Source organism: Streptopelia decaocto (genome assembly GCF_964273445.1).
Source record: "Streptopelia decaocto genome assembly, chromosome: 7".
Lineage (NCBI taxonomy): Eukaryota > Metazoa > Chordata > Aves > Columbiformes > Columbidae > Streptopelia > Streptopelia decaocto.
Genome location: NC_138661.1, coordinates 7,545,909 through 7,560,213, shown reverse-complemented (window position 1 = coordinate 7,560,213; position 14,305 = coordinate 7,545,909). Strand labels below are relative to the sequence as shown.

The window sequence follows — 14,305 nt, the reverse complement described above, 5'->3', positions numbered from 1 at the left end:
ACCTTCCCCATGCTTGAGATCTCCCCTATTCAACCCAGCTGCTGGGCCTTTCCCTGTCTCCTTCCTCCAGTGTCCCAGCACTGCTCTTGTCCTTCCGACTGCAGTCACACGAATGAGGGACAGGGGCCATGGGGATTCTGGCTGGTCCCCCATCCTCTTCACAGCTGCAGCGTTAATGCAGTGTCTGCACCTGTTCTTCAGTGAGAAAAGACATAACGCTCAGGGGAAAGAGAGTGGATGCTGTGGGATCTGAATTATAGGATAAAAATTTCATTCTGTTAATCATAGAATCATTTTGGTGGAGGAGACCCTCAGAATCATCGAGTCCAACCCTAACTCTACCACTAAACCGTGTCCCTAAGAACCTCGGCTAAATGCCTTTTAAACCCCTCCAGGGATGGTGACTCCACCACTGCCCTGGGCAGCCTGTTCCAATGCCTGACAACCCTTTCTGTGAAGAATTTTTTTCCTAATATCCAATCTAAACCTCCCCTGGCACAACTTGAGGCCATTTCCTCTTTTCCTATCACTTGCTACTTGGGAGAAGAGACCAACCCCCTCCATGCTCCAACCTCCTTTCAGATAGTTGTAGACAGCGATAAGTTCTCTCCTCAGCCTCCTTTTCTCTAGGCTGAACAGCCCCAGTTCCCTCAGCCGCTCCTCATCACACTTATGCTCCAGACTCCTCACCAGCTTCATCACCTCCTCTGAACTCCCTCTAGTATCTCAGTGTCTTTCTTTGTGATGAAAGGCCTGAAACTAAACACAGGATTTCAAGATGTGGCCTCACACCAGCACCAAGTACAGGGGGACAGTTAGTTCCCTAGTCCTGCAGGCCGCTCTATTTCTGATACAAGCCAGGATGCTGTTGACCTTTTTGGCCACCTGGGCACACTGCTGGCTCATGAGCAGATGCTGGCAACCAGCAACCCCAGATCCCTCTCTGCCAGGCAGCTTTCTGGCCACTCTTCCCTGAGCCTGTAGCGCTGCCTGGGGTTGTTGTGACCCAAGTGCAGGACCCAGCACTTGGGCTTGTTGAACCTCATACAATTGGCCTCAGCCCAAAGATCCAGCTGGTCCAGATCCCCCTGTAGAGCCGTCCTACCTTTGAGCAGATCAACACTCCCTCCCAATTTGGTGTCATCTGCAAACTTAGTAAGGGTGCGCTCAGTGCTTGTTGTGCTGCTGATTAGAGTTTTATTTCCAAAGTTAATTATTGCTGTTAATTCATCGTTGTCAAGTTTCCCAGTGATTTGTTTTTCCTTCAGAAAATGACAGAATTATAGGTATCAGAATTGCTGTTAATATGTTATTCCTTTGACTCTTAGGTGGCCGAGAGGGCGTTGTATTATTGGAATAACGAATACATAATGAGTTTGATAGAGGAGAATTCAAATGTTATACTTCCCATCATGTTTTCCAGCCTTTATAGGATTTCTAAAGAACACTGGAATCCGTAAGTTTTGTCATTACTATTTATCTTACCATTTGACGTATCACTGATAAACTTAGGGTATGTCTGCTGAAGAACATCCGAACAGGAGAGATCCAAATTCAAAGCTGGCCAGAGCAGGTGCAACTGCATTAATGCCAATATAAATTAGTCTGTACTTGACTTGTTTTTAATTATCTGGTATGTGTACAAAAACCAGTACCTTACAGGATTAAAATAGACCTTCTCACAAGTTGGAGAAAAGAGAAATTAGATGTTACATTGTTATTGAAGAAAGCATTGCTCATCAGGCATTTCTCCTACACAGTTTTTTATAAACTGGTTAGCGTTTTAAACCTGATTGTAACTTGTCTAGAATAATATCGTGTGGTGTTGGTAAAGCCCTGTGGCAGTATCATGGATGATGCTGATACCTCTGGTACTAGGATTTTTCTAAACAGCTGTGAAACACAAAGACATCAGTATATTCTTAGCTTGGATTGTTTTTTCTAGATTTACTTAAATACAGCTGTTCTCTATTACACACATTAATAGAGTGGTTGCTTCATATTGACATCTTGTTAATTTGGAATTTTTATTTTTAAACGGAATGACCTAGTAAAAAGTGATTTAATGGAATATACTGTTAGAGTTAGATGCCATGTATTCTAAACTTCAGTCGAAAAGTTTTTCTAAGTCAAAGTGTTCACTGATTGGTAAACCCAGTATTTTTAATGATCTGTGCTACATTCAGGTCCCAGTTGCTTTAAGACCTCCCTATCAAGTATTTGTAAAACATTCCATCTTGAAAAACATTAGTCCTTTTGTTCTGTATCTAGCCAAACCTCAAGTTTGTGTTTTTTGTGATGAATCTAATGCTACTGGAAAGGTTCTGTAACTAAACTAACACTTGTCACAAAAAGACATTTTCTGGGCTCCAACCTGCCCAGCCTTTTATAGTGTTCACTGGGATGCTTCTGGCAATGAGTGCTCCAGTATCCCTATTCTCAGAGTTTTCATACCCACAGGAATGTTGTGCCTTTGACACACAAGCCAGGTTAGGATACATGTAAAATGAATAAGGCGTTTAAAGAATTTTTATATTTATCAGAACATTTTTAAATGCAGGTGACAAAGTTTATTGAGAGAGGTGAATAATAAATGGGGGTAAAGTGTGAGAAATGCCACATAGTTTGTGTGCTATAGAGGTTTTCTCCAAAGGTAACACCTGTAACATTGATTTTGCTGCCTCCTGGCTGAAGAGCTGTTTCTTGAGCAGCCCCATGCCTGTATATGACAAGCATCAGGAACTGGGATCTCTTGATTGATAATATACTCAAAATTCTTTGAAAGTATTTTAGATTTTGTTCTTTCCCTTTGCCCTTTTCAGTTGCTTTGCTGTTTCTTTATCTTCAACTCTGCAACAAAGGAATTTTAACCTCCAGATAATCAGACTATTGGCAGTTCCATCTTACTTTGGCAATTGTAGTATATTTTGTGTTAGTTATCCAGTCAAATGGGATGAAAGTAAACTGATTGTACCTTTTTTAACCTTTGTAGGACAAAATGCCTTTGAAGCCTTTTTGAAATTATTATTATACATAATTTCTTCCTGTATGAACAGATCATACCTGTCATGTTTCATGCAATTAAGCAACTCCAAATAAACAGTGGTGTATTGGTTCTTGGGTAAGGTCAGGAACAATAATAAGCAAAGTAGGCAGAGGTTAGAGAGACAGACTAATAATTTTTTATATATGTATATAATATATATATATTTAATATATATATATACACATGCACAGTTTTACACAGATACTGCGGCATTTGTCTGAAGAATTTGCAGGTTTTCTAAGAGTTTTTTGCTGTACCAAAGTGAAAATGAATATGAAACGTATGAGTACAAGGAAATTGCTCTTGAAATACAGCCTTGTATTTTGCATAGATGCACTGAATATTCAGCTTCATAGAAAAATCATAAAGAAGTATGAATCACTCCCATTTCGTGTTTAAATTCTATTCCTTCTGCCAGCATTCATGGTTTGAATCCCTGGAGTTGCACTCAGAATTGCTCCACAGCATGAAGGAAGAGTCTGTAGTTATATGTAATAGCTTTCTGTTGTTACCTTTTACCCTGGAGTTTTGGTTTGCTCCATTTGAGTAGTCAGTAGAGACATGAAAGCTGATTCTTACCTTTAAATATGTTAATTGAAAGTAGTTTCACTGAAATCAAAGAATTTACATTATCATACTTGCAAAAGCAGAATTGGTCGCAGAAATGCTGCTAAGAGAAGACACTTTTATTTCACGTTTGACTTCACCTGTAACTAATAGACTCCTTTCTCTTTTTCTCTTTTAATGTTTCACAGGGCTATTGTGGCTTTAGTCTACAACGTGTTGAAGGCATTTATGGAAATGAACAGCACCATGTTTGATGAGCTGACAGCCACTTACAAGTCAGATCGTCAGCGGTAACTTTTTAAAGCTTTTTTTGTCAGCTGTGCATAAGGCCTGCTGTTTAGTTTTTCCCTTGAACTCAGGTGCAATTGCATAATCTCACACATAATAGACATGATGACTCATTTATCTCCCTGCACGCTCCTTAGCCTTCTCTTTGCAAGATGTGAGATAATATCATGTACAGCTTGTTCTTTTCTCCTTACGAAGTACAGTATCCATTGCCTTACTTGGGAATCCACATTCCTTGTGGAATTCCTTCTCATGCCACATTCCAGAAAGATTAAATAAATCAAGATCATCAATAATAAAAAGAAAAACAAGAGTTAAAGACTTGGAAAAAGTCTCACTGGGGTTTAGGAAGATATAGGAGGGAAAACCCTAAGATTTGATTTTTCCAAACTTCTGTTCTTAGGCTGGATGTGGTCCTAGAGCAAAGAGGCATCTCTCAATCTTTTTGTTTCTTATTCAGAGCTCTTGCTGTATCTGAGTCTTTAGCATGCAGGATCCACTACTTACACCATTCATACAACCATTAGTTCCACCCCAGCAAAGTGCTTTTTATCTTTTCTCCTGTTTTCCTTGATCTTCATTTTCCAGTTTTAGTGCGGCATCTTTTCTCAAAAATTTCAGCTTATCCCAAGTGCCAGGTGAAGAAAAATGAGGAAACTTCAGAAACTCTGCGCAGTTTGCAACTTCATTTAAGTCACACCTGTTCTGTGACACAGGGTCCCCCACGCAAAGCACAGAGCTGGTTAGGGTTGTCTAGTCTCTAACGGCTCTTGGAGGCCAACCTGGTGTCAGCAGAGCTGGTTAGGGTTGTCTAGTCTCTAAAGGCTCTTGGAGGCCAAACTTTTTGAATTGTGTGAGCTTTATACACAAAATAACAGCCTGATTAATACAGCATTTTGCTTTTAGAGACTTAGATCTATACCTGAGCTAAGACGCTCGATGACTTCTCAATAGGCGAGTGCTCGGGCAGCTGAGACAACGCTGCCTGGAAAGGCAGAGAATTTTAGGACTGAACTTCTAATCCAGCCGTTTACTGAGGGACCTCAGTGCCTTAAATCAATTTTGCAACTGCACTTTGCCCCATAAGATGAGGAACTCTGCTCTGAACAGAACCAGGCACTGCAGTAGCACGTCCTGGATGTGGATCGTGGGTGAGATTTACTGACTGAACTGCACAAAGAGTTTTTCTTGCACCTACTGATGTTGTATCTCCTATCGAGGCTGGTCCCAACCATTTCGCCGTCTTTATTTACTACTTATCGTTTCAAAACATGGAAATGCCTGCATGTATAAACTGGGATATTTACCTTAACGTTTACAGAAAATCTTTAGCATCTTAATACGACTGCATTTCAAAAGGGTCGCTTTGATATCATTAAAGTTTCAGGAGAAAGATGTTCAATATTAATGACTATGATAGGTCACATGAGTAAGTTGGATGAGGTGATCATCCTCTAACAGTCTTGTAGGTAAGCAGGCATATATTTCATAATGATTAGAAGATAAAATAGCTGGTAAATAGCCTGAAAATATCAGGCTATTTCACTTATATTTAATTTTAAATACTTCCTAGTAACAGTGAGCTGTTTTTCTAAAAAAACAAAACAAAACAAAAAAAAACCCAACCCTGTTCTTCAGGGATTTATCTGAAAGTTGTTTGTATCTTATTTATATGTTTAAAATACTCTTGGGAAATTAAAAATTCAAATAAATGAGCCAGATGTTGATATTTTGACCGAATCAAGATGTGTAGGAGTGTTTCTAATGAATGACAGAGAATCAGAGAATCTGAATTGTTAGATTTCCATTTCACCTGAACCTACAAGGTAATTTAGTAGAAATTGGAAGCATTTTGTACCTTGCAATATCAAGGAGATGTATTCAAAGAAAGCTGTGGCAGAGACAGGAAGTTTAGAAAGCAAATAATGCAGGTAAAGTAAATGTTAGGTGAGGTGTTTAATTTAATTGACTCAGCCATTCAGATTGTTAAAGCAAATGCTACATAGATCTCGTAGGAATTTGGTAAGGAAAAAGAGTAAATCGCGGAAGAAAAGGCACGTCTTGTAGCTTGAAGTTTCCCTTGGCAGGTGCTTAAGCTACATGGAAGGAACCAGTCAATGTAATTGAGAACAGTCATTCTAAAAGAATAAGGGAATGCTTGTTCTAAAAAGTGGCTGCTACTCATAAGATTAGAAAATACCTTGCTTAAATAAAGAAACTTGAAAATAATTAAGTGGGAGTTAGTCCTGAAATGTTAATTTTTATAATCTTGATATGTTTGCTCCGCAATAAAAGTCCAATGCATTTCTTTCTTTAGCGTTGCAAATTAGTGTCTATGAACACTTTGTTCAGCTTACATTTGATGTTCTTCTCGTCCTGCTTTGTTTAGTGATACTTATGTAGGTAGCAAAAAGAAAAGAAAAAATTAATTAAATATCTGTTAGGGAAATTGCGGTTGCATTCAGGAAAATTAGTGCTGCTAATTAATGTCAACTATATATTTTTTAGCATAAATATTCTACAGTCTTCTCTCCTGCTAACTCTTTGTTTTATTTCACCTGTCAGTGAGAAGAAGAAAGAGAAAGAGCGTGAAGAACTGTGGAAAAAACTGGAGGATTTGGAATTAAAGAGAGGTCTTAGACGTGATGGAATAATTCCAACTTAACACAAAAACAAAACCGCATTATTAACCTGTGGAGTCACACATTTATGTAGTAGAAGATGGAGCAACAGTTTTCTGTATTGTGCAACTTTACAGTAGATTTCACATTTGTTTCATTATTACAACAGCACTGTATATACCTGTCTCTAAGTAAAGGAAAAAAAATAAGGACTTTAATCCAAAGTTTGGACAGCAGATGGACTTCTCAGAACTTTGCAAACATAATCATTGTTTTAACCCTTCTTTAAAACCAGTCTTCAAAGATCTGTTGATGAAAATTGCGATGTCAAATTCCATTGTCAGGACCTGTTCCTTATTTATCGTTAGCAGAGAGTATAACACAACTTTCAAATGTGAACAATCTTAAAATTTAGCTTGTCTTTCTGCTAAACTGTTAAGTGTATTTATAGTAAAAGAGAAAAAAGACTGTCATTTCCTTATGAGTTTGTGTAACATCCTCCTTCTCTGGATAACTTTACTGTAATTTGACTTCTTTTCCTTTTGCACATCTTCATAAGTTGAATGTCCTTTCAGATCAGGGCCATGAAAAACATAGGTCCTGAATAAAAGTTTTGTTTACTGGTGTGAGCATTTTTTTAGTACCAGGCTGTCTCTGGTGCTTCCTTAATTTGAACATTAGGAGTCAAAAAACAAGTAGGTGATAAACATAGTAGGAAAGGGAGCTTTGGATTCATGCACCTATTTATTGCAAACCCAAGTTAGTGTCCACAATCCTTTAAAAACGGGCAATGGTAACACCCTGGACTTCGGTACCTAACCAGTATTAGCGGTAGAGCATTGGACACACGTACTGGAGTTGTTTTAGACATACTAATTGCTAAATTATTACAGCATGTTTTTATTGGACCATTTTGAAAGAATAAAGACAAACACTAAACAGTGCAAGCATGAAATTGATCCCCAGTGGGCATGGATCTAGTTGGAAATTGGGCGGAGGTAGCAGTTTGGACTGTTTGGAGTTGTTGCCTTACTTTTTAATATGTATTTATAAAGTGTTCCAGCAAAAGAGGATGTAGCCTCTAAGAAACGTACCCTAGTGTTTTTGTGGTTCTAGTACTATTACTCATCACAGTACCAGCCCTATGGTCTTAGCTGGAAAGGATTCTGGATAATCTACTTCTGCATTCTCATCTGGATGCTCATTCCTAACTACTGTATTTGTTACCAAAAGTGGTTCTACAAATGCTACTGAAAAAAATTCTGGAAATCCTAATGTTCTGAGTATTAATAATAAAGTTTAAAATGCTTTTATATCAAAGGTGCATTGTGACCAAATTGTTTAAAACAAAAGAAAAAAAAATACAAAAACAAATAAGAGGGCTGTATTATAAGTATACATTATTGGCTATCTGCTTTGTATTTGAAAGTGGAATCTTACATCTTTGGTAGGTAAAATGCTGATAAGACTTATGTACAGTATATATTTAGCTAATGCAGTTGCATTATTATATACCGAAAGGTATGTGTTTCAGGATTTTTCTCCAGGATGCTTTTGAACTGTTATAGACATATGACAACAGTGAATTGATAATCCTAAACCATCAATCCAGCAGTATTTACAGTATAAAACTGAATTGGTGTTCATGAGTCTTTGTGATAGTTGCAAACATGAATTTATGACCTGTTGCCATTGATAGAAATACAGTATAAATACAAGCTTGTATATTTTTCTTCCTACCATTTAAATATACAGTAGGATTTGAAGTTTTCATGTTTTCAGGCACAGAAAAGAGGTAAAACAATAATTCCCTCCTAGACTACTGACTGTTTCAGGATTATCAGGTCACAGTTTGTACTCCTGGGTCTGCACACACAAATGCTGTAAACTCAAGGATTTTGTAAAAACTCGACACTGTTAATTCTGGAAAAAAACATGGAATTAGTCATATGCAACACCAAACACAACGTAGTTTAATGGGATTAATATGAGCTTCTTTTAAGAACACTGACTGGGACACAATGTAAATTAGGCAGTTACTGTCGGAGTTGAAACATTTTATTTTGAAGTGCTGAAGCAAAGGTGCAAGCTGAAATACTGAAGATTAAATAAATTTATAACAAATCATGTCCCTTAGCCCCTTGATTTTGACAGTCTTTTATTTCTGTTACCAAAAAATACTTGCAAGTGTGATTTCTGCGCGAAATGATCATGCTTTACAAGAGAGTGGACTTAAACTTGTACTTAAAGACTTTGTTCATTTGTGAAAAGCTGAGATAGAATGGAGGAAAAAAAAATTCATGTTTTCCACCTGGTGGAGTAAAACACAACAATGTGAAATGAGAAAAAGCACCTTGTCCTGTACTTAGAGTTTAGATGAGTGTTGTTTGTTCATAACTATCTTTGGTTTTGCCATGACATTCTGGTATTGATCATACAAAACTGACGAGAACCTGATGGGTTGCAATATTTTGTTAACCTCTGATGTTACCTCTGCTGTGGGGATAGTGGGGAGTATCTAAAGTTTATAGATGATTTATCACTTCCGAGAAGGAACGTTTCTTTGAATGAGACGATGTGATATTAGTCACTTGACTCTAAAAGGCTTATCGGGCACCAGGTCGTGCTGTGCGATGGCCGTGAAGAAGCACTTGCCGCAAAGATACGACCGTCCCCCCGGGACCCGCTGTTTGCCGCAATCCCAAGGTGATGTCCTGCCGCTCCGCACAGCTCCGGCGCTATCGGCGGAGCTGGAGGCAAAGAAGAAGGCAGCACATGGGCCCAAGTGTGATCAGTGCGTCTATTTAATGATGCTTTTCGTTTGCTTCTTGAGTTCCAGAAACTACCTTTATGTGTGTAAATGTTTTGAAGTAACTGCTGGGACAGCGGTTGTTGGGTGGTCGCTCATGTCCTGGGCCATATTGGTGTCAGGAGGAAGGATCCAATGGTCTCTGGTGAAAGGGAAGAGCTGCATTTTCAATACTAGGGCATTGCATCAGGTCATGGGGATAAAACAAGTATAAAAGTGAAGTTCCTCTCGTATATACTTCAAATTGAGCACACAATGCTTTCTTCATCTTGCAAGTCTCCCTTATTGTTTTCCTTTCATTGCTTTTGGGTGTTTCTTGTCTCTCTTCCGAAGGTTGGAATGCTTTAAATGAAAGTATTCTAATGCCCTTGGAGCATTCACTAGCGGGGTTATAGTCAATTTAATCTTGGTTTTCTTAGCATAAATAAAAGGTTTTAATTTATTTTTTAATCTCCTCCTACACATGGAAAAAAATGAGGATGTTAGAGCCAAGAATTGCTGCAGTAAGAAATGCAGCAGCTGTACTTACATTATAGGTATGTAAGTACGGCCTCGGGCTCTCTCGATCTACAGAAAGGAAAATATATTAGGAGCTTTAAAAACCTTTGTATTGTTTTGTGAGGAGGGGGAAAGACGAGAATATTCCCCCACCCCAAATGAAGCCGATATAATTTGCTTTCAGCTCTGTCTTGGAAAACAAAGCCTTTTCTCTTAATTGTGTAACAACATCCTCCCAAAGCAGTTGCCCTGAAACAAGACAAAGGTGACGATGCGCGAGATTGAAGAATGTTTTGATTTACATGTGGCTTTTTAATTTTGGCTCACCGGCTTCGCTTCGCAGCTCAGAGTGAGCCATGGGTCAGTTTTTCTAGTTGATACGTGCAGCAGGTTTTGTGTAGCCCAGTTTTTCATTTTGAAGTCTACGAACCAATATCTTGAAACAGAACGGAACTGATTTTGATTGAAAACTTTCATCCAAGTGTTGCTTCCCATGCACAGAAGCACACGCATCTTACCGTGACCTCCCCGAATACAAGTTTTTGTTATTTGGATCACTTACTGTAAATATGTTGTACTCATAACCTCATGGAACCATGAGGAACTTTTCAAATATAAATAGTACCGATACATTTCTTGTTGTTGTCCTATTTTTGATTGTAGTATAGCGAATGACCTGTCATGCTTTTTGTTTCAAGGTTAGCATTAGATTCATAGATCTTAATATTTTAGCATTTCATTGTTTAAGCAGGAGAGGGCAGCAAAAGTTCATTTTTCCCCATAGGAATGCTCTGGTCCATTACTGTTTTTAAACTTAGATGCATTTAACTATCTGTGGGTAAGGGGGGGGAAAAACGAAACATTTTTGATATATATTAAAAGGTGCATATGGAAATACATAGACTGGTCCAACCAGACTGTGAAAATGTCTTCTAATCTACATCAAAGTAATAATAAAAGAAAAATACCTTCCACCTCTGGAGAAAGTACAAGCAGGTCTTAAGCTCTTGGATTCAAATGTCATTCTTTGGAAACAGTTTACTTTCTTAAAAATGGTATCAAAGAAACTCGAACTCAATGGTGCTCCCAGCTATAAATGTGTAACCTTCCTCTTTTGCACATGCTCAAGAGGCTCTGTACTGTGGGTGCATCTAAATAAAGAAGCAATGAAGTGTTTTCCAGGTGCTTGGCTTTTCTTTCCACCTCCTCCCATCTAAACTTCATGTACCTTTTCAACAGTGAACTGCCAGCCATCAAATACCCACTCGCCTGCGTTAAATGTAAGGATACTTGTTTGAGAAAAAAACCCAAACGTTGAGGTGGTAATTTAAGTTTCTGCCATTATTAACGTAGTAAAGGCTCACTTTGCAGTAAGTTTATTTTTAAAAGGTTTTCTCATGATGATGAGCATCCTCATAGGTGCCGCCAGCAATGCCCGTGAGGGAGGTAAAGAGCTGTGGGCACAGAAAAGAGGCGTTAGATGAACCATTGAGCATTACACTTTGCAGCTGGTGAAGGAGCTTCATTTACAGAGTCGTTTGACTGTTTTGGTCCTCGTGCTGCTCTGCTTTGTGGTTTGGAAGCTTAAGACGGTTCCGTAGGTGGGAAACACCCTGTGGAGAGAACACGGAGCCCGGGAAGGGGCGATGCTGGTGAACGGCTTTAGCAGAAGCGCAGTAGATGCGGATACTGCAATAAAACCGGAGACAAGATGTATTAAGCACGTACTTCTGATTTTAAAGTATCAGTTTCCTATGTGAATTATTGCAGTAGCCTAATTCTTAAAAATTCTTTCCATTTTGAGTTTTTTTCCAAATTCGATTCTCAGCAGCTGGATCTCGCGTGCCTTGGTTAGAAAAACTCATTACCGCAAATCTCTTTAAGTCCTTGTAAGCCAATATTCGGATCGCTTAACAACCTCATGTCTCTTTACTTATTGCAAGGCAAGCATTTTCCAAAGAACTTAAAAAACGGAGAACACGCAGTAAGTTAGTCTTTGGGGTAGAATTTGTCTTCAGTACTTGCAAGTTAGAAAACAACCTTTAAAGGGTTGAAAGTGAAAAATCAGTTTCCTACTTCTGGTAATGATAATTGCTTTGCTAATTTTTCACCTTTGTCTTTCCTTCTCAGGAGTGTTTTGGTTTCTTATATAATAGACAAGTGCTGACTTTATCTTGCATTAAGCTTGGACCCCAGATCGCAAGTCCGTTGCCTACACAAGTAGTTTGTGCGCAGGTAGAGGCTGTTCTCAAGTCTGTGTTCAATTATTGCTTCAGTGTACAGTAAAGCAATATCTTGGGTATTAAACTAGAAACTGATACGAGGTCTTGCATTATGAGTTTGGAGCTGGCAGGGTTTTCAAGATTAAATGCTGCAGGCAAAGCGGATATCCTGAATTTGTTAGTAAATACCTTGGAAAAAAGTGTACTAACCCGCTGTGGGTAGTGAGTGCTGGCTCCATCAGTCTCCATCACGTGAAAAGTTGTTGTATTGAAACTTCCTTTTACTATTTTTCTGTGTGCTTCCTCACCCCCTTTCCGCCCTGGCTCCCCCTTTAATTTTGTCTGTTCAGTATTTCCAACCCCCACCCCCAAATCACTGAAGGTGTGAACAGTTAGGGGTCACTCTGGAAGGACGGCAAGCTTGCGATACATTTAAATGTATATATATATTGTATTGCTGGTCAGTGGTTCACAACTTTGATACACACTGGAACGTGTTTGGGAACCTGTCTCACATTATCCCTGAATCTGGAAAGGTCTTGCAAAAAGAGAGGGAGAAAAGGATATTCTACCCAGCTTCTGAATCTTGTTTTTGAATTTCTTCCTTTGTTATCACCTGGGGCAGGTTTTCACTTGTGCGCGAAGCCTCCGCACGTCACCCACAGAGAAAGCAGCAACCCAAGGGGCGTTATTTGCAGAGCATCTGGCTGGGCGAGTGGTGCTCTGAGGATTCGGATGCCAATCTGGCAGCCAAAGCAGGAGGATGCTCGAGTAAAACAGCACTGGCAGCAAGGAAGGAAAGATGCCGTGTTTGTACCAGGATGTGTGCAGAACCTGCAGCAACAGCAGGCAGAGGGTACCTGCAAACCTTTTTGTGAGCTGAGCAGCCTCGGGTCAGTTTTGTATCTTCGCCTTCTGGTGAAGCGAACGTGGTTTAGTTGTGTAAGCAAACTGGTCAAACAGTCCAGCTCAGGTTTGGGTATCTTTTAATATGAATTCCGCAAAATGTACTGGGTAGGACTACAGCTTATGCTTGTTTGTCATTCCTAAGAATATGTGATTACTCCCATGCTTTTCCAGAAATTACTTTGGCTATATAGATAATGTGCATAAGTGAAAAATACACCATACGCTTAACTATCGCAAACCAAGAAGGGCATCTGCATTATATAGTCTTCCATTTCAGGCATCTTGGAGGCAGTAGGCTGAAGTCTGTAGCTGAGAGAGTCAGCTGTAACTTGGCCTAACACGCTCTTGATTTCTGGAGCAAGGAAATGTGGAATTCAGACAGTGGTAATTAGTTTATTAGTCCACAGACTATTTCACAAACTCAAAGGGATATTATCGCTCTTTGCTGTCCATGACACTCATCAGACAGTAATTGTCATGGTTAGTGATTATGCACTAGATTATGAACGTCAGTTCTGGTCAAAAATGCCTCTAGTGATACAAAGGAAAGAATATTTCCTACGGTAGAGCGGTGCCCCACGCCGTCCCCCTTTCTCCTTGTGCAACCTCCTGTAACAAGGCCCTGCAAATACGAGTGTGAAGGCTTGCAATGGGCTGGATTTAGGGAAAATGTGTTGTTCTATTCAAAATTGTCATAAGGGGGACAGGATTGATGATGTTGAACCAGACGGTATTTTAACCTTATCTAAGCAAATTGATTTCCACGTGTTTTTTCGAGAGGTCCTCACCGGACCTCACAGTGAAACTCTGCCTTAGCAGAAACTGTGTTGAGGCTTTTTTCAGATGAAATTCCTCAGTCTATTAAATCCCCCTAATATTTCCAACATGAATCATTAAGAAGCCCCTCCCCTGCTTCAAATCCCTTTGCTATCATCTACTTGATTTTTCAGAGTTTATTGGTAAAGTGCTTAGAAAATGTTGAAATCTATAAATCTGCACCAACATTTAGAAATACTTCTGCAATCAATGCAGCAGAACAACTAAAGGTGTAGGGGATAAGGGCTTTGATTTGCCACCCTAATGTAAGAACATTCCCTTTTTTTTCCCCTACCTGACTTATATCTGTTTTCTCTTGTTCTAGAGCTGATTCTGCTGATGGTAAATTTGAAGATGTGCAGCACAGAAGCCAAAAGAGAGAGAAAAAGAGCTGCTTTCAAGAGCTCTGCTCCCAGAGCAGGTCCATGGGAGTCCCCCTTACAGCACAACCTCCAGCACTCCTTCCTCAAGCCCCCATCTTCACATGCAAATCAGTGTCCAGTTGTCCCCCAAAGCTCCTGGAGGTGTA

At 39.4% G+C, this 14,305-nt stretch overlaps 1 protein-coding gene across 3 annotated transcripts in view; it reads left to right on the top strand.

The window, feature by feature from the left end:
* Positions 1 to 11,005, top strand: part of PPP2R5E (protein phosphatase 2 regulatory subunit B'epsilon) — an 81,923-nt gene extending 70,918 nt beyond the window's left edge. For 2 of the 3 annotated variants that reach the window (XM_082059463.1, XM_082059462.1), the window contains exons 12-14: positions 1,329 to 1,456; positions 3,802 to 3,903; positions 6,467 to 11,005. In XM_082059463.1, the coding sequence (XP_081915589.1) occupies positions 1,329 to 1,456; positions 3,802 to 3,903; positions 6,467 to 6,566 (330 nt within the window). In that variant the 3' untranslated portion in view covers positions 6,567 to 11,005. The remainder of the gene's footprint in view (positions 1 to 1,328; positions 1,457 to 3,801; positions 3,904 to 6,466) is intronic. The other variant, XM_082059464.1, reaches the window with a different exon arrangement.
* Positions 11,006 to 14,305: the final 3,300 nt, after the last annotated feature.